Here is a 20,225-nt window from a genome sequence, read left to right as displayed (position 1 = left end):
CACGGTTAAAGCTTGGCTGAAATTCTGCGACTTCAGTTACTGCTGCTAAAGGTGGTTCTGCAAACTAATAAAATCAGAGGGTATACTTGAATCGACTAAATTTCTTTATACACACAGACACACAATGTGTGTGATATTCCCATGTTGGTGTTGTTCCTGCATCAACATTTGCTTATGTAAAACTCTCTTCTGGAACAAATAGAAAGCACTTCAAGTGTTTCCTTTATTAATGTATGCTATATAACAATATATTATCAAGCTATTTTTGCTGTTAGCCAAATTTAGCTACTCATATTGGTTTACTTGTGACAGTTTTTAATAGCATTAGCTAGCTTCTTGGCTAATGCTAACTAAATACCCAGACAACAGGACTGGTCAGTTGCAACACTGATCCTGGACCAACAATGTTTTAATTATGTAAGAACAACACTAACACCAGTGTAACAAACTAAAAAAGAAAATTCATATCAATGTTTATATTTGGCTATTTTGGCACTGAAAATCTGCCTATTGGTTATGTCGCAGGAAGAAACAATTTCTAGCTAAAAAAAAAAAAAAAGAAAGAAAGAAAGAAAGAAAGAGAACAACAACCAAGATGATAAATCACTGATCAAGCTCACCAAAAATTGGAACAACTTGTAAATGAGTAAAAAAATAAATTTAAAACAGGGCAAACTCCTGGTTTTCACTGTTGTTCTGTAATGTGAAGAATACGCATACTGTAAAAATCTGTTATTACATACTAAATTACAATTTTAATTTCCTCAGAAAAATATTTTTTCTCTTTTCTTAGAAAAAAATTACAGTATACAAAGTAATATATTAAAAACAGGTACAAATTATAAAAATCACAATATTTACTCTAAAAATGGTCATAAAAGGTAAATTACGAAGCTGTTAAATTGTCTTAGAAATTATGTAAATTTGGCTTTTTCCTCATCATTTGTGGCTGCTCTGGTTGACGTCTCTGGTTCACATGAAACGGTTCTTCTGAATTCATGACAATGTCTATGGATATGGGAATAGAAAAACGGTCCATCATCTGCGCGATCTTCTCCTGAGGAACACCGTGTTTGTTCCTCCTGGAGGTAAAAGAAAAAGAAAAAAAGAGGATAATGTTAGAATGTGAAGTCTAAACTATGTCTAACAGCATTTTAATATCATGAGTCAGAAATCATACTTCTCCAGCTCGTAAGGATCATATTTCCACCTGGTGTCCGGTTCACAAAAGTCAACTTTGTATCCGCTCTCCAAAGCCTGATGCAGGAGTTGGAGGAATTCGAAGGATTAGTGAAAGTGGTATGAAATATTAACTAATAATAAAAACAACAACAACAACAATAATAATAAATATTTAGTATGGCCACTTACCATTTTGACATATGGCTTCATTTCCCAGGCTTGAATGTTTGTATTATCAATAATAATGGGAGACCGGCCATCATGAAGAGCACTTCTAGCTGAGAAGATTAAGAAAAGATTCTGACAAGTTCTGGCAAGAAAATTAAAACTGTTTTTAAACCAAAATGTTTAATTTGTTTTATGTTCCATTTAATTTGATTTTTTTTTTTTTCGACAATCACTTTTCGCCCCCATGTTGCTCACACATTATCAGTGAAAAAGTCACCTATTTAACATTTCTGTTTTAAATGCTGGATAGCTAGGCCACTGAAACATCTCTTCAAATAAACACACTCGCACATTAGCACAACATTAAAACCACCTGTCTGAAAATTGTGTAGGCCAACCCACACAAAAACAACACTAACCAATTAGGGACTTCCAGGGGTCTCCTGTGATATCAGGCACCATTAAAGTTAACAGTGAATCCTTTTGGTTACCAAGATGTTTAGGAGACCGTGTAAATGCCTTAGGCTCTTTTTTAAGTGTGTTAATGTTGTGGCTGATTCATTTAAAATACTCTATAGACCGGGGGATCTTGCTTTTTGTCAGATGAATATGTAAACCACTACAGTACAGAGGCACTGTGGTTGCTTTACTCGTATTAAATGACTGAAATTGTAATGAGTCAATACCTCTTCTCTGATTCCACTCATGTGCTGCTCCAAGAAGACTAGGATCATAGTGGTAGCCATCTTTGTGTGCAAAGTAATCATCTGTGCTCAAAATGATCCCACTGGGGCCAGTGGAGAGCAGCTCCCTGTGGGAAACAATCGGTGTCAAACTGCTGTTTTTAAGCTATAAGATAAGAATAAATAGATCGAAATTAAATTAAGATTACACACAGATTTACCTGGCACGTGTGGATTTCCCAGATCCTGGCAATCCCCGCATCAAGATCAGCACCAGGGCTGAATGGCTTGCATGTGTGTCGTCACGCGGCTGATAGTAGTGCTGTCGCTCCCAAGGTTCATTTTCTGAATCACATCTCTGGAGCCTGTCATAATCTTCATTTAACTGAGAGAGCTCTTCACTTCTATCTCTAGGCCACCTGACATTTTCATTAGCTGAGTGTCCATCATAGCTGGAGCCATGCACATCCCTGTCAAACTGATGTTGAGGACCTCCATAAAATCCCTGAGAGTGGTGTCTGGAAACATTTGGAGGTGGGAATCTATAAAAAGGTGGAAACCGCAGCTCCTCTTGAAAGCGGTTTGCCATGCTTGGATGTTGAAAGGTAGGGTTCACATGTGGTGGTGGGTTTTGTAGATTTGGGAATGCATACGGTGGTGGTTGGTGAGGGAATGGTGGCCTCTGAAATCTCAGGTGTGGTGGCCTGTCCAGTGGTTGTGGATGACGCCACTGGGGAGAGCTCAGCTCCGGGCCTGGCCTCTGCCTCCTGGGATTGTATGGCTCATTTTGATACCAGTGAGGCCATGCTGGCTGTTTTCTTCCATTGCTTTTTTGGGAGCCATCTGTTTCTTCAAAGTCCCTCATGTTAGCAATTTTCTCCTCAGGAACATCCTGAGTTTTGTTGCTGGTGGGTAATTTAGTAGGTACAAGTGGCTGATCAAAAGCTGCATCTTGTTTCCCTGGGTTACCATTAGCACCATCAGGGGTATTGATCTTCTCAAGCTCTTTGTAAAACTCACTCAGCGAGTCTTCAATGACAGACTCGGCTGCAGTTGTTTGTGGAGGAAATGCTGGACCGATGAAGGCAGAGCTGGTGAATCCTACCTCCCTTAACACGCGGTCCCTGACACTGCTGTCTGGAGCGCCACCGTCAGTGCCCACACACTTACTGTTTGTGTCAGCAGAGTCATCTTTACAAGCTTCTTTATCCTCACTCACACAAGATGTTTCTATGGCATCAGAGGTTGTACAACATAATTCAGGCTGAGACATCTGGATGAAAACAGATTAGAATACTTACAACATTGAAACACCACAAAAATACTACATAATAATACTGCATTTTATTCCTATTCTTATTATTTTGCTTTATTTATTTTATCTTATAGATTTTTCAGTGCTGCTATGCCAATTTATAAACGTAGCAGAAAAAGTAAGAAAATGTTTGGTTGATTATTTCTTTGTAACAACGCTTTTTGGCAAAAAAAAAGAAAAAAAAAAAAGAGTTATGCTTGTGGAAAGCTTGTTTATTTGACCTGAAATGGTGCCGCATTTGTAAGGAAAATGCATTTCTGGGTTGAGCAGAAGAGTTGAATATCGTTAGCTTCATAGCATAAGTGCCTAAGTCATTGACTTAGTCAAATGACTTAGGCAATTATGCTATGAAGCTAACGATATGTGGGTTGCACCCATGAAAAATCTTCTCTGCTGATGCCAGCCACACATCTTATTCTGCTTCTGTCTCTTGTTTGGTGTTATTTACTGGAGTGTGATGATTAAAGTCTGAAGAAAGAAAGCATTTTGCCAATTTAATAATTTATTAATTAAACAAACAGGAGCCTGCCATCTCCTTTTCATGCTGGTCAACAGCTTGGTCACACACTGCTGTGGGATGCCATCCCATTTGTCAACCAGCATTTGTCACAAGTCAGCCAATGTGGTTGTGTTGGTCATTCTGGCACAAACGCCCACAAAGCCTAAGCTGATCCCAAAAATATTCAATGGGACTTTGATAAACCCCGCTCTGTCAGGGTGAGTGTTGTGATCGTGGAGAATAAAGGTTAGTTCCAGACTGTGGGGATCTTTCTGCACTAAAATTGCCTCCAATGATGACAAGCCTTGTTTTTACAGTGAGGGAGATGACACTCCATATCATCACACTGTTTCCACCAAAAGCTGTTACGCTATCCAATCAGCATAAAGTTCCCTGCATCTTATCCACAGTCTGTCTCTATGATCCAACTGCGATAGGAGAAATCTCATTAGAGCCCATGCTCACAGGTGCTGATAATCAGGCACCAATAAGGCACGTGATTGTCAACACATGGGGTGCCAGAAGCTCAAACTAAGAGTCAATAGCAGAATAAGACCCTTGACATTGGCAGAAAAGATTTGGCGAGTTTTTCATTTTCCTTACAAATGTAAAGGGAAATAAACAGACTTTCCAACGGTATAAGACTTTTTGTCAATAACCCATGTCACAAAATATATACATCCACCAAAAACATTTGGCTTGCTTTTTGGGCTGGGTTTATATGTAAATACAAGTGCACATGATTAAACACACCGTAGATTAATCAGCTAAAATCGAAACCATGTCTTCTGCCAACCATTAACCTTTGGCTAACGTGCCACAACACGAGTTGCACAGAAAACAAGAAAAATAAATAAATAAATAAACAAAATTGTCCACTACGTAAACGTAAAATAATAGAGTAACGGACGATATTCACGGTTGCCTACCGTTCATACTGGGGATGCATAAATTCAGGGGAAACCCACATTAACCGGTGTGCAGATTCAAAATCGCACTTGCCTTGTGTTTACGGAAGTGACTTTCTTCTTCTATTCTCTTATTAATGGCAGGCATCCTGGCCACTCGTTGCGTGAGCGACACCAGCGGGACTGAAAGGCGACGGGGTAGTGACAAAAATGGGTACAAAGAGCAGTAGCTACTTTATACAAAGAGTAGTAACTACTTCACCGAGTCCCGCTGTATTTTATAATGCCTGCGTTTCTATAGCGTATGTGAGCAGTTGCTATTCACTGCCCTGGACTGCATTATAAACTGCTTCCTGACATCTTTATATTGAAAATACCTAAATTTAAAAAAAGAGACCAGAATTTAAAAAAAAAAGAAAAAAAAAAAGTCCAAGTCAGCATTACAGTTAAGCGAAAACAGCTAAATCAAATCGATATACTTGTGACATCTCCACAAACTAATCACTAGTGGTGTAGCAAAATGGTGAAATACTTAACGCTTTGAATCAAGATCACTCAAAGTGGTTATTACAAACTTTTTTATATGGTGAATTTCTTTAAGTTATACTGTATTCTTGTACCTATAAACCTTTTTTAAAGCTTCCAAAAATAAATCAATATTTGTCAGTTTGACATAACTGACAAATCTTACCTTGATTAATAACCCTTAATTAGTTGTTCCCACCTTTAGTAAAATGACTAAAGGAATTTGCTCATTTGTAGTCTAGAGGAATCATTTTTCTGTATGACTTTATCAGCCTCTCATATCTTCTTTACATTGTTTCAGTTCATTGAAGTTATGCTTGTATAAATGAATGCAACCAAACTATATTATGTGATTATTTCAGATGCAATTTGGCAAACCCGAGCTGTACTTTTATATAGATGCTCAAACTTGTTGACGATCAATTAATCAAGTACAGTTCATTAACAGCAAGTAGCTGCTACTTCCCTTCTTAATTCCTAAGAAGGCAGTAAGGATGTAAACCCCCCAAACAACAATACATTACTACAAGAATCAACCAGTTTCTCAACCCTGAAGGTGTTCGTCTTTAAATGCAAAAACAGACCCACAGACCAAAACTGCTAGAATAAAATTCTGAATTTATTTAACACTGAATGCAGGAACCTCACAGAAACAAGTATAAAATTGTAAAACATTGTGAAGTGACATGATTTCAATATTTACTTTCCCCATTTTATGAGGCCAACAAGTCTACAAAAAACCCTAAAAAAATGTGTTATATACACACAGAACCTTAACATCTACATTCAGTCAATTGAAAAGCTGTAGCGTGTTTGTCATCACACAGTGGTATGTATCTAGATTAAATTAACACGCAGTGCCTGGGTATCAATCATAGCCAGTTCCTCATCATTCACCCATTCATCCTCCCCTAGTGAGTCAGCGGGTTTGTGAGATGGTGTCTGTACAGTTTTTAAAGTGCTTGGTGTCACAGACCTCCGAGGTGGGTTGAATGTCTTATTTACACATGGAGAAGCCACTGAGCCCAGATGGGAAAGAGGTGGCGGAGACGGGATACGAGACAGATAGTCCAGTGCTCTCCTTCTTTTCAGGCTTTTGGGATCTTTTTCTGCTGAAGATGTTGGTGTAGGAGACTTCCTGCTGACAGGTGTGACGGATCCAAGGTTTCTGCCTGGCTTCTGAGAAATCACCTGTATAAAAAGACACAATCAAGATGATGGGCTTAGAACTGATATATTACTAGATGACATTATGTTATAACAGATATACTGAAAAACACCAGATACCACAGCATGAAGTTAAACTCACACTTGACTTTATGTCTTGTCTTCTGTCTGTTAGAGAAGCTGGTGTTTGTCTTTGGAGAGCTGGAGAGGAGCTGTAGCTACGGCCATTTGATCTGACTAATTCTGAAAGCTTCTCTTCAGCAGTTACAAAGAAGTTCTCCTGACACTGAAAAGAAAAGTGATGAAAATGTTAACATTTTATTGCATTCAAATAAGTCTGAGATGAAGATAAACAAGGAAAAAAAATATGTTAGTACACTACTTTATTACATTTTCTACAAAACAATTTTTAGTACTGAGGAGATTAGCACTTTTGCTGTGAGAGAGCAGTTTCTGAAGAATATCAGCAGCTTTTAAGGTTTTGATTTTAGCATCTTACCTGGACCAGAGTTTTAAGCTGGCTGAAAGATTCCTGTAGATGAACCTCTTTAGGATTTGTAGAAAAACTTGTCAGATCTCCAGCATACACAACAGGCGTGGGATGCATTGACTGACCTCTGAGCTGGAGGTTGCTCAGAGCCAATATGACGCGTGGTTTTAACACGTCTTCTAGACCAGTCTGAGACAAGCTGCTGAAACAGCGAACTTTCACAAAATTCAGTTTCTCATCAGCCAAATAAAATGCAGGAGATGAACCTGTGTTCAAAAGAAGACGACTTTTCAGCTAACTTGATGCGAGCAGTTGTAAGAAAAGCAAGTGATAAAACAAAAAACAAAAAAACACCTACCCTTTCCATCTACAACATTGATGACATATCCTGCTAGATCAATTTCTCCACACAGTGGCTCAAAATCTGGATTTTGAAGATTCAAAAAATTTGTGCAAACTCTTGGTTGGAAGTATGTTGACAACCATTCATGTGATGCCTGAATGGAAACATTACAAAAGTTTCAATGACATGTTTAATTTATAAACGGTAAAAAAAAAAAAATTCACATGTGCTGAAGGGAGTTTGTTTCCTACAGTACCTGTAGCTCTTGAAATTGTGTTTTCTTTGTCCCAGTGAGCTGAACAGGTTCGATACAGCTACGTTTCTTTCCATCTGAAGTGGTGAGGTTATAGACTTTGAATCGACAGCCTTCCTTTAGTAAAGACTGTAGATCTGAGGAAGGTCGCCAAAGATTCAGCTGGTAAACTGAAACCAAGATTAAAACAAAAAAAAGTTAGCACAACGTAGTTCGCAAGTTACAGTAATTATAAAAAAAAAAAAAAAGAGTCAAACAAGAAGACAAATGAAGACACACCCCTGCCGGGTTGCTCCATGGAGTCGGCAATGCAGAGTCTCCACACGGGTGTAACCTCTCGTTTGGGGCAGTTCATTTCATTCTCCTCTGCTTCCAGAGCACGGTGATATCGATCCTGCAGTTCAGCCTGCTTCTTCTCCATCAGAGAGCGTCTGTAGGTATGAAGGGCCTCCAACTGGTGTGCACTCAAATGAGCCTAAGAGGGGAAAAATAATATACTAAAACCCTTCACAGCTGAAATTAGGCCAACAATCTGTAAAGCAAATGTTTTACTACCTCAAGGTAAGCCGGATCATCTCCCACTGCTTCATACAGCTCTTCTCCATCCTGCAGATTTGCAATTTCTTGATGACTGATTGTTTTTCTTCGCCGCTGTGGTTTGATACTCCCTAAAGATAAAAGCTTATAAAAAACTTATCGAATTTCAGACTGTAGCAGCTTGTTCAACTTGTTGTAAACCTGATCCTTACCCTTTTCTTCATTTTCAAATTCAGATTGAATCTTGGCAAATAAGATTTCCATTGCTTTTTGTTTGTGACTGTTGTATCGTCTCGCCTCCTTCTCTTCTGCACGTGAAGAACGGAATACAACACTGCCATCTGGCTTCCTCTCCATCCACTGAGAAATACATATTAGACAGAGTTAAAAAGGATAAAACCCAAATCTGACTAACAGTGATTATATATCAGTGCACACCTGCATGGGATAGCTTCTCAGTACAACAATGTCAACAGATCCTACTGGACCTCCATTGCTATACAAACAGGAGATTGGAAGGAGGAATGGCCGAGGATCCTTGTGAAATCCTAGCTTAGCATCCCATCGTGCAGGTCTGCAGCTATTGGCACAGATCTAAACACATGAAGCGGAAGTAAGACACCTTCTTTTCTGGTTGTGTTGTGTAGAGATAAAAGTTGTGGTCTCTGTCTTAGACTACCTTTAACATCAGAGATTCAGGCGCCTCCAGAGGGGAGCAAGCATCTTGTGATCCGACCAGCTGAGCCCCATGGATGATCAACTTGCCCCCGACAGTCAGTCGACCTTTGTGAACCATTGCAGTCAAAGGTTCATCCAGCTGAGCTTTAATGGCATACCAACCATCTGTCAGCCAAATGAGTGCAGCTGAAGTTTCAACCTTTGCATCTGCACTGTGAGGGGTTTTGGTGTCATTGTGACTCTGTGTTTTTGGGGAGTGACCCCTGGAGATGATATCGCAAACACAGAGAACCAGGGTTTTGGCTGCCGTGTCATCCTTTTCCATGATCTTTCTCAGAGCTGGCCTGCGGCTGTGGTCCACCTCTACATCATATCTGACATAAACAGAATATGTTTTAGAAAAAATCAGTGAATACATTAAATTGAGTCAATAATTACCTAGCAGCTATTTTGCTAGGTAGATGCCAACATTTGTATCCCACATTTAACATTATCCCATTGTATTCAGCATAATTAGCTAAAAGTGTAATTCACTGCAAAGTCTATATTTTCAACATTTATTTTGCCTGTAAAATACCGTACAAAATGGCAGTTAGAAAAGCATAACACTTATTTGTCAACAAGATATGCAAATTAAAAAGTGACCTACAACTGCATAAATATCTGAGCAAGCTTTAGTTGCACATACCTGTACTTAAGTTGGAGGAGAATCTGCTCGGGTGTGAGACACCGGCTGCCCACTATTTCTGGAAAAGATTTTTCCATAGAGGCCTGCTTCCACACAATCCATCTGTAGTGATTGTACACCCATGCTTCACTGATCAATTTAGGATCCACACCCGGGGTGTCACATAAAGCTCTGTGGGCATATAAGGACGAGATATTTAGTATATTAAGCTTATATTTTATTGCTAAACCTGATTACTCCAATTCATTTAACACAAAGTGTGATTCAGTAATACCTATAAAACTCTTCTTTCCCCGCAGTCCCATCATTGCTGGGGACCAGCCATCCTCCATCAGCAAGCTGAACTCCACCTTCATCTGTAAAGGCTTCCAGTTTGATGAACTGCAGCAGGCTGAAGCGGAAAGATTCTGCATTCTCACTAGTGATATCGGAAACATATTTTTGGACTCCATATCCATAAAGCTGAAAAATAAAAACAAGTACATTTGTGTCTCACAGTCTGTGTTTAAAACCAAAACAAACAAATCAAAGTATGCTTAAAAATGCTAAAAAACCCAGTGACAGTTACAGCCTTGCCTTTTTTGGGGTGTATCTTCCTGGGATCTTTCCATTCACTGCAGCTTTTAGTGGGATCCTAGGTACTCCTGATGTTTTTTTAAGATACAAGCTCCCTGGAAGAGGTCGAATGTTCTGGCGCTTCTTCTTCCTGAGCCTCATGTCTTGTATATCCTGTGCCAGCTCAGTGTTCTGAAGATTCTGATATACATCTGCAAACGGATTTTTTTTTAAACTGTCACAAAGAAACTTTTACACTGATGTACCTCAAACTGTTTACTGCACCTTGTCTTCTTGAACATGTGCCATCTACACCTGATGTCTCTCCAACAGCACTGACAGACCTGAAGTCAACAGGTAAGCTTTGATTATTCATATCGTCACTTCGAGCTGCAGCCACAGCAGTTCCATCCGCAGCGCCTTGTGTTTTTTTAGTGGGCGGCACAAAACACTTGCTGTTAGATGACATTACAAACGGTTTTTGGTGTTTGTCTTCCCCCTCATGCGCTTTACAGGAACTCTCTTCAACAATAGTTCTTTGTTTTTTGAATGGAGGAACAAAGGCTGAAGGTATTCTTATGCTATCCTTGAGCACCATAGTCTTATGGGTTTCTGTCTTTGCATTTCTGACAAATGGAGGAACAAATACTGATGTCTTGTAATGTGCCGATTTGCTCCTGGGGTCTCCTGTCATTGAGTTCTGTATTTGTGTCTTTTGGAATCTAGTTTCCACATAGGTTTTTCCACTGTTGCAGAAAAGAAAAGAAAGGACATATCAGAAAAAGCTTATAACTTTGTTAACCTGTTTGAAAACATGGTGCTTCACTAGGAACATACCTGTGCGGCCGAGTAATGTTTGGATAAAGGGAGGTGCTGTATTTAAAAACTCCCCTGTCCTTCATTAAACCTTATTTAGGGATAAATACAAATAGTTATTTAATGAATAACACAAAATAAACAGTTCTCAGAAAACGTGCCATAGTGCTAACAATTTACCATTGGAACAACTTTTGACTGGGTAGAGAGTTGAAGCTTTTGGATCCACGAGACTCCTGTCAAACTCTTCCAGTAACCGTCTTTTTAGGGGAGGCTGACCTAAATAGTTAGAAGGCTATTATTCTCAAAGCAGAGCTGTGGCTTAAAGTTAATTATGATCAGGCATGTTTACTCATCTGAAAACAATGGTTTCATGTCATAAAGGATCATTTAACTTTTCTAAAAAAAAAAAGAAAAAGAAAATTCCAAATAGTAAGCAATACAGCTTAATCTTAAATTGCAAGAAATGTATTAATGCAATTTGCTTGAAAAACATCAATAAATTAATTAAATAAGTTTTGAAAATAGCAGCACAGTTTCAATAAAAATATTACACTTAAACTGAGTAGCAATGCAGGTACCTACCATTCATTTCTGTGTCTTCCACTGATCTTTTCCCTCTTCTCTTTTCACTCTCTTCACACCCATTGGCACTTGTGTTATGTTGTAGTGGCATATTTTCTAAAGTCATGAAGAGATTGTGTTCAGCCAGACCTTCATCTTCTAGCAAAGCTTTAGTACAGTCCAGAGCTTCCTGGGCAAGAAATTTTTGCTGGGTCTCTGTGCAACCAGTAAGGTTAAGTGACTGAAAGTTAAGAACTGAAGACTCATTTGGTTTTAAAACTTTAGACTCCTTGGTGCTGCTCTCCTCATTTATTTCATAGTCCAGCAGACACTGCATTTCCTCTTCAGGGCAATCATGCAGAGTGCCTGCCCCAGATGGTGTTATGGTGTCTTCCTGAAACTTAAATGCATCTTTAGCTGCCTTGTTATTGACAGACGTACAACCATGTCCTCTTAAATTTTCAACTTTTAGGTCAGACTCTTGCAAGGAGGGCACGGATTCAACTACAAGAGAGGCAGTTCCCTTGGTAGACATGTACTTGTCAGAGGCTGTTGTGAGGTTTGAACCCGAAGGTCCTTCCACATCTTCTACTTTTGACAGATTTGGCATAGGATCGTCTTGTGGGCTTGTTGAAAATAATAGGGAATCATGACATTCCCCATCATCAAATTCTTTGAAAAGACTGGTTGCTTTCAAAAGACTTTTTTTGGACACTTGGACTTTAACTCCCCCTGCAGTGCTGAAACCACAATGTGTTTCCTCTCGATTGTGAGCATCAATTTTCTTATCGTTCTTTCTTGTGAGTGCAACAGCTGGGGTGTCTCTGCTCTGACTAATATCACTGAAAAGAGCTTTCGCCTTCTGCATGGCCTCTGATGAAAGTGCAACAGGCTTACCACTGGCTGCAAGAAAACCACTACTCCTGAATGGTGGACCATGAGCCGAAATCTTGCCCCGTGGTGCTGTTATACTGATTTTATCCTCAACTCCTTCACATTCACTTAGAAGGGTTTTGGCTCTCTTCAGAGCTTTAGATGAAACAGCGACTCCTTTTCCACTTGCTGTCTGAAATCCAACACTTTGTTGGGGCCAAGTGTTTTTTTGTTTCATGTGTTCATTTGTGACTTCAGTACATCCATTTCCTGAGTCCTTAGAAATGTCACTGATAGACAATGTATTATGTTTTACTGAAATTCCATAGTTAATATCCATATTGCAATCTTTAGTAAAACCATCTTCCACTTGCATTGCCTTTTTTGAAACAGAGTCATCAGCTTCCTTCAAAAGATGTTTTGCTTTCAGAAGGTTTTGCTCTGAAACATTAACTTTTTCTCCTCCTACAGTTTTGGAGCTACATTGCATTTTCTGTGTGTTTTCACCGTAGTCATATTTCTTGTGACTATTCTTTGCATGTGGAATCTCTGCACTGATACTTATATCACCAAAGAGAGCTTTTGCCCTCTGAAGGGCCTCAGAGGAAAATGCTACAGGTTTTCCACTTGCAGCACGAAATCCACCACTCTGAGGAAGTGAGTCATGAACTGGAATCTTGGAACATGAAGGGTTTATACCAATTTTATCCTCCATTTCATTACATTCACCCAACAGAGATCTTGCTTTCCTTAGAGCTTCAGATGCAATGGTAACTCCTTTTCCACTCGCTGTTTGTAGCAACAAAGTGTCATTTTTTTGTTCCGCTTGTTTGTCTTTGTCCTCAGTGTATCTTTTCTCAGACTCTACAGAAAAGCCCAAAGTCGCCTTTTGCTGTAGTCTGGTTTCTGGAAGGTTTTTCTCATCACTCCCTGTTCCAACCATAGGTGCTATACTTTTGTGTTTTGCTGAAATGCCATTGCTAACATCCATATCACAGTCTTCTGCCATTTGCATTGCTTTTGTTAAAACAGAATCATCTAAGACCTTCAAAAGATGTTTTGCATTCAAAAGATCTTTCTGTGATACATGAACCTTTTTTTCGCCTGCAGTTTTGAAACCGCTCTGCATTTTTGCCATAGGTTCACAATTGTCATGGTTTCTGTCACTGTTCTTTGCATGTGGGCTCTCTGCACTGGAAATTATATCACTGAAGAGAGTTTTAGCCTTCTGAAGGGCCTCAGATGAAAGTGCCACAGGCTTTCCACTGGCTGCAAGAAATCTACCATTCTCTGGGACTGGAGTCTTTGAACATGATGGCTTTCCACTTCTATCACCCAATTCATCAAATTCACCCAACAGGGATTTTGCTTTCTTGAGGGCTTCAGATGAAATAGCAAGTCCTTTTCCGCTCGCTGTCTGAAACCCACCACTTTGTAGTGGGAAACTGGCTTCTTTTTTTTTTAGCTGTTTGTTTTTGTCTTCAGTGGATCCGCTTCCAGACTTTACAAAAATTTTTATACTCTGTGTGTGTGGAACAACTGGACTCTCTGTACTGGAAATGATATCACTGAAAAGAGCCTTCTGAAGGGCTTCGGATGAAAGTGTCAAAGCCTTTCCACTGGCTGCATGAAATCCACCACTTGTGGGGAGTGGGCTGTAAACTGAAGTCTTCAAATGTGACTGATTAACATTGATTTTAGTGTTCTCTTCATCACATTGCTCCAACAGGGATGTTGCTCTCTTAAGGGCTTCAGATGAAATGGAAACTCCCTTTCCATTTACTGGACCAAATCCACCACTTTGTAGTGGCAAACTGTCTTTTTGTTTCACTTGTTTATTTGCAGACTCTACAGAAATGTTTGAAGTCATCCCTTGATCTGGTCTAATTCCTAAGTCACTGCCACTTCCACTTGTATGCATAATATTTTCACCATTGTTAACATCTATATCACAGTCTACTCTCTCTTGCATAGCGTTTGTTAAAACAGAATCTTCAAAGTCCTTTAAAATTTGCTTCTCTGAGACATGGACGTTTTCTCCCTCTGCGGTCAAACCACTCTGCATTTTGTCTGGATGTTCACAATTGTCATTTTTCTTGTCACCGTTCTTTGGGTAAGGACCAGCTGGGCTGTCTGCACTGAAACTGATGTCACTGAAAAGTGCTTTGGCCTTCTGAAGGGCCTTGGAGGAAAATGCTATTTTCTTTCCACTGGCTGCAAGAAATCCTACATTGCTGGGTGGTGGGCCATATACTGGAATCTTGTAATGTGATGGTTTTGCATTGATTTTATGATACACTGTATCAGATTCACTCAACGGGCATTTTGCTTTCTTGTGAGCTGTGGATGAAATTGAAACTCCTTTCCCAGTGGCTGTGTCAAATCCACTTGTTTTAGGAATAGATTCTTTATTTTGAGCAGTGAACTGTGCTGCTCTTAAAACATTTTCTTTTTGGCTTATTTTTTTGCTTGTGTCTTCAAGTGAATAAGTGTCATTCAGAAGACATTTAGCCTTTTTCATTGCATCAGCTGACACGGATACTTTCCTCCCACTGGCTGTACAGAATCCATCACCACTGCTCAATTCACTGATGGCAGAGGAATCAATACTCTTTAATGCTGGGCATGGTAGAAGCTTTGAAGTGGAAAATGAGTTTTCATGGAAAGAAACTGGATTTTTAAATTCCAGCACAGTGTTACAACCAACACGTTCCATTTCTATATCATCAGGATGTGGCCTACTTAGTCCAGTGTTTACATTCTCAAACTCTGTGTCTACAATGGCATGTTCCTCAGAAATGGTAATGGCATCCATTTTGCAGTTTTCAAAACTTTTCGTAGTATCTTTATCTTGCATGTCTCTGGCCTGTTTCAATGCAGAGACAGGCTGTTTGGTGTTGGAAAAACAACTCCAAGTTTTCTCTTCAACGTGGCAGTCGTCTTTGAGAGTGAACTTGAAATCAGCTGTGGCCGTTTCAGAATCTACATTGCACATCTTTTTGGTTTTTGCATCAGTCTCAGCAGCCTGTTTGTGTGATATATTCAGATCTGACACATTAATTTCTAAATCAGCAAATAAAGCTCTAGCTTTGCTTAGACATGTTTTTGAAACTCTTAAAGCATTCCCTCCTGCAGTCTTAAAGGTAACACCAAGCATTAAAGGATTCGGTTTCTCCATCTTGCTTGCGTCACCGTGCTCAGCTCTGTTAAGACTTTTTTGCTTCTTTGATATAAGCCAATTATTTCTTCCAGGAATGTCTTCTGAAGAGGAAAGCACCTCTCCAGCAGAGATATTTTCTCTTTTTACAGAACTCGACACTGATACACTGGTGGATTTATCAGTGATGTTTGATGTCCCACCATTTGCTTTTTCATCTACCACACAGGTCATTTTGTCAGGCATGGCAGTTATTGCCAAGTGCTTTTCAGCATCTGAACTAAAGCTGTCATCAAAATCTATGCCTGCAAGAAAATCAGGATCAAGGTCTTTGTCAGTCTTCTCTAGAAAGCAGGCATTTTCTTGAAAAGGCTGTTTTACTTCTGCACCTCTGAACTGTGTAAATTCAAACTGGCTATCTGCTTCTTCCAAGAGAGTGCACAGTTCTGTCACATCAGCTTTTTGTGAAGCTGTTAAGTGGCAGCTGCCACCCTCAAATATTTCACTTACAGAAGGTTGCTGATTTGATACAGAAACTGTGCTTGTCATGGATCCATTGCTCTGGCTATTTTTAAGTTTCGTGGCACTGTTGCATTTGGTGGGCTGATCGCCATCTCTTTCTTCAAAGAGATGCCTTGCCTTCTCCAGGTTGGCCAAGGAAATTTGTATACCTTTATTTGAAGCCGTTTTGAATCCTGATGCATGAGCGGGTGGAAGAGAAATGTTTGTCTTCTCTAGCAGTCTGCCACGAACCTCACCATTTTGTGGAATGCAGTTAAGGCCATCATCAGTTCCTTTTAGACTGCTTGGCAGTTGTGATACTGTGCTCTCCTTGTCCAACTGACCTTCTCTTTCGCCATCTATAGTCTGTCTTTCCAGGAGCTGGGATTTTTCATTTCCTCTCTGCGTAGATGGAAAAGGAGTAGTCCTGTGAATATCAGTTTTTGATCCAGTGTTCTCTGAGAAAGGAACAATACAAGAAGAAGCAGTGTGAGTGATATCTGCAACAGCAGACTGGAAACCACTGTCACTTATGGTGCCTTCATTGGTGGAATAATTTTGATTAGTGGTAGACGTATGTCCTGTGTTACTGATGCTGTTATAGTCATGGTGAAGGCTTGCTTGAATTGTTTGATGCTTAGCTTTTTTCATGGCCAACAGACAGGCTGAAGGTGAGAAGTGGTCTTGATCTTCTGCAACTCCTTTAGTCGGTCTACCAGAGTCTGAAATTTGGCTGAAGTCTTGTGCAAAATCTTTGTGAAGCTGTGACATGTCAAGATCCTGGACTTTTTCTTGCACAGATGAAGGCAAATTTTCCAAAGTACATTTTTCTTCTGCATTCTTCTCATTACTGCAGCAGCTTGCTTCATCTGGGGCATCTTGTGACTGCTTACTACTCAGTTCTGGTCCTAAAAGAAAGCATGGTGATAAAAAACAAAAGTTTTCAGTCATTATAGAAAACAAAAAAAAACACTTCTATTTTAACAGAAAAATATACATATATTTTTAATAATTAAATATGTTACCAGTATCTGGAATTACTGATGATGTGTTCATCTTCTGAAAGTTAGTTTCATTTTCTTTAACTTTTGGCTTCAAAGTCTCAACAGTGTAAATAAATTTTCTTTTTTTCCTAATTAATCCAGTGTCTGTGATTTTTATGGGTGGCCTGACAAGCTGTCTAGAATCAAAGTCAGGCTGCAGTTCTGTTAAAATATTATTTTCTGCAGTACAAGGGGGAATTTCAGATAAATTCAATGGAGACCATTGGCTGATTCCAGTGCTTCCATTTTTTGCCGGTGGGGATGATGGAACGGTGCTATGTTCTTCATCAGCTTTGTGCTCTTCATTACACTGGTTTGTTTTTGAGATATCTGTAGAGCTGCAGTCATGTTCACTTAATTTGAATTGCTTCCGTCTGATTCTGTCAGGTTTCACTTTTCTCAGTGCTGAACTACTGTTGGCGAGGAAAGTGGATGAAGCATTTTGAAATTCATCAGGAGCACTGGCCATTTTGCCATCTCCATTAGCACCCCGTAGTATCTGTTGCCAAATACCCTCATTCTGCATTAATAAAGTCTGGGAGGAAACAACTTCAGGCAAAACAGCATCTGTTGATGACAGAGCAACAATCAGCATGTCAGCCAAAATTGTTGGGAGCCATAGTTAGTTCACAAATATTCACCATTTCAGTTAATGTGATACTAAAAAAAGAGAAGTCAGTACCGTGGTTATCAGTAGTTATATTATCATTTTTAGGTGGTGCTACCACAATTCTGGAAGGATTTGAAAGAGAAGGGAAAAGCTTCCGTACAAACTGGAAAAGGTAAGAGGACAAAACACTTTGTCAGCAGAAATCTGAAATGTTGCACCTCTTTGCTTGTAATATGTCAAAAAGAGTAATACAATAAGAACAATTTCTGATTCTGATTTCTAGTAACACATAAAATCATAAATTCAACCATTCTTAACATGTTACAATTTCAGAATATCCATTTAAAGAATGTGAATACAGCAGGACCAGAAATTCAACATTGAGTGATATTCATCAAAATAATAGATAAAGATAGGTTTGCTGTATATTTGTGCTGGACTGAGTACTCACAACAACACTTTTGTCTGCAGAAACACTCACTGGACAGGGACTCTCATCAACTTTAGCTGCAAGATTAAAAGGAGACAAAAAATTAATGAACATATAACCTTTTCAGTTGTTTAAAATGAGCGAGTCTGCTATTGGCTTACACAAAATCAGGGTAGATGGAACAGGGGGTGGTGTATTCAAAGAACTGGTCCATGAAATATCAGGGTTAATCTGTGCACCAAGACTTTCAGAAATATGCTTGGCATAGCTCATCTGTATCATTAAAAACAAAAATCAAAACAAAAACATAAAGATAGGTACATTTAATTTTATTCACTCTTCTACATTCAAATACTATCAGAAAAATATTAATCATTGGATATGCTATACGTACTGGAGATTTATGCGGGGTATCAAGTGGATCTGTAAATATGGTAGAAGTAAGCAAATTAAGCAGTGATGATTAAGTCTTGGCTTCTGTATGCAATTCATGTAAATGAGACTAAGATTATATTTAACCTCACCAAAATTGTCCTGATTCTGAGGTTGGATTTCCTCATATTCTGTATCAGGAACCCTAAAAAAGTCAAAACATACATTAAAAACAGCCAATAGCTGGAAAAACATAAAAAGCCAAGCTGTTGTTGTAAAATTATCATGAAAATAGCTCCCTCCCAACCCCCCCCCCCACAAAATAAGGCAGTTTTTCAGTATGCTTTATTAAAATCAGTTATTGTTGTTCCTGTTGTGATTTAATTACACAACTACTTAAATTATTTAATCACTTAAAAAAACAAAACAACCCCCCCAATACCATTCACAAAAATGGCAGTATATATAGCAACTCTGAATTTAAACACTGATAATTCATTGTTGCACTCACCCCTTTTTTGAGATCCGAAACACATATGGACTTTGTGTTTCCATCCATGGCAATGTATCATTTTCTAAGAAGTATCACAGAGAAACAATATTTTTAGATTTAATCTAAGAATAAGTAGGTTACAGCAGCTTCTTGATTGCAATTAAATCAAAACAGAAACCTATATTTTTATTTAGCAAGTGTTTAAATAACATGTTGGAGATTTACAGTATAAATAAGTAACAATCTGAATGAATTACCTTGTGTAGTAGAGAACGACTGCTCATCCACAATTTCAGGTAACACAATTCGACTGTGTCTGAAAACTTTAGGAGTAGAAAACAGCTGACTGTCTACTGCAGTTTTGTCTAAAGGGGTTTTAAAATGTCCCTCCTGATTGGCACAGAGCTCATCTTGATCAGAGCCGCTACCCTCATTCGCTGACGTTTGAGCAGTCAGTATGTCAAACCAGTTGTGATCCAGTGGTCCCAGTTCTAAAATGTTCATAATGGGTAAGAACTCATCATTAAGTCGACAAGCCACAAACCGATTTAGAGGGGAAAGGTAAATCTGTACAATGCATTTCTACTTATAATATTCAGAATACAACTGTTTTTGCGGGCGTCTGATTAAAAAGTACCGATGACCAAAATCACAGCTTTTTGATGTTGCATAGGTTTTCCTACCTTTCCAGATTTCATCTTTGAATGTCTCGTACATGTTTTTTAAGGGCAAATCCATTCCACTGACTGCACTGTACTACAGCTTGATACCTGAGAATGTGAATGTAACATAACTTGAATGAAAAAGCAGAAAGGTTTCCCGAGTTTCAGAACAAAGTTGTGGTGTACATTTACTAGGGCAGTCACACTACAACGTAGCCGGTATTCAACTACATTACCTAAAAACTACCGTGACAGCGAAACTGTTTGGGCAACAATGAGTAACGTTAGCTTACGTTTGTTTTAGATAAGCAAAAAAACTTTACGGAGAAACATTTTATTTTACACTGACAGCCTATCGTTGTCAAATTTGGGGGAGCCCACAAAAAGTGAATTTAACGTTTTTCAGACTTACCATGACGACGTTCAAGAGTGTGCACTTTCATGTCGCGATATATCTCGTAATATAATGATGTAAAGACACAATAAAACTAAAAATACGATGCAAAGGGGATAGCCAAGAAAAACTCGGCCTGCTAGCTAGCACGTTCACGCGACAAAAACAAACCTCGCGCGTCGCGCACCGGAACTCAAGGGCACTTCAAAATAAAAGACCGCTTGAATTTTTAACCCTTGATATTCCTAATAACACGAATGCTACTGATACTACTACTACTACTAACAACAACAATAATAATAATCTAATTGAATTATTT

The 20,225-nt window shown here is 39.0% G+C and overlaps 2 protein-coding genes across 3 annotated transcripts; both read right to left on the bottom strand.

The window, feature by feature from the left end:
• n4bp2l2 (NEDD4 binding protein 2-like 2) lies at positions 1–4,903 on the bottom strand. Of its 2 annotated transcripts, none has more exons than XM_085380882.1 (6): positions 4,850–4,903; positions 2,255–3,306; positions 2,037–2,161; positions 1,372–1,460; positions 1,181–1,257; positions 1–1,082 (listed from the first exon to the last, which is right to left on the bottom strand). In XM_085380882.1, exons 1-6 carry the CDS (start codon positions 4,901–4,903, stop codon positions 908–910), a joined length of 1,572 nt encoding a protein of 523 aa, XP_085237008.1. In that variant the 3' UTR covers positions 1–907. The 2 variants fall into 2 exon arrangements, with proteins under 2 accessions (XP_085237008.1, XP_085237007.1); XM_085380881.1 differs by having other exon boundaries at positions 4,777–4,875.
• Positions 4,904–5,880: 977 nt separating this feature from the next.
• On the bottom strand, positions 5,881–20,076 carry brca2 (BRCA2 DNA repair associated). Its single transcript, XM_085379725.1, has 27 exons — positions 19,925–20,076; positions 19,534–19,620; positions 19,108–19,341; positions 18,869–18,932; positions 18,510–18,562; positions 18,380–18,408; positions 18,147–18,258; positions 18,007–18,062; positions 17,628–17,718; positions 16,928–17,512; positions 11,393–16,810; positions 10,988–11,086; positions 10,829–10,898; positions 10,277–10,737; positions 10,013–10,203; positions 9,711–9,898; positions 9,437–9,607; positions 8,750–9,122; positions 8,509–8,664; positions 8,283–8,430; positions 8,089–8,201; positions 7,813–8,008; positions 7,537–7,703; positions 7,296–7,434; positions 6,947–7,203; positions 6,590–6,733; positions 5,881–6,471 (listed from the first exon to the last, which is right to left on the bottom strand). The coding sequence occupies exons 2-27, from the start codon at positions 19,586–19,588 to the stop codon at positions 6,118–6,120; spliced, it is 9,924 nt and encodes a 3,307-aa protein (XP_085235851.1). The 5' UTR covers positions 19,589–19,620; positions 19,925–20,076; the 3' UTR covers positions 5,881–6,117.
• Positions 20,077–20,225: the final 149 nt, after the last annotated feature.

The sequence above is a fragment of the Rhamphochromis longiceps genome, linkage group LG14 (genome assembly GCF_057381845.1).
Source record: "Rhamphochromis longiceps isolate RC_006_pf linkage group LG14, R_longiceps_female_GT1.1, whole genome shotgun sequence".
Lineage (NCBI taxonomy): Eukaryota > Metazoa > Chordata > Actinopteri > Cichliformes > Cichlidae > Rhamphochromis > Rhamphochromis longiceps.
Note: the sequence above shows the minus strand (reverse complement) of the source record. Positions and strands in the feature narration are given on the sequence as shown.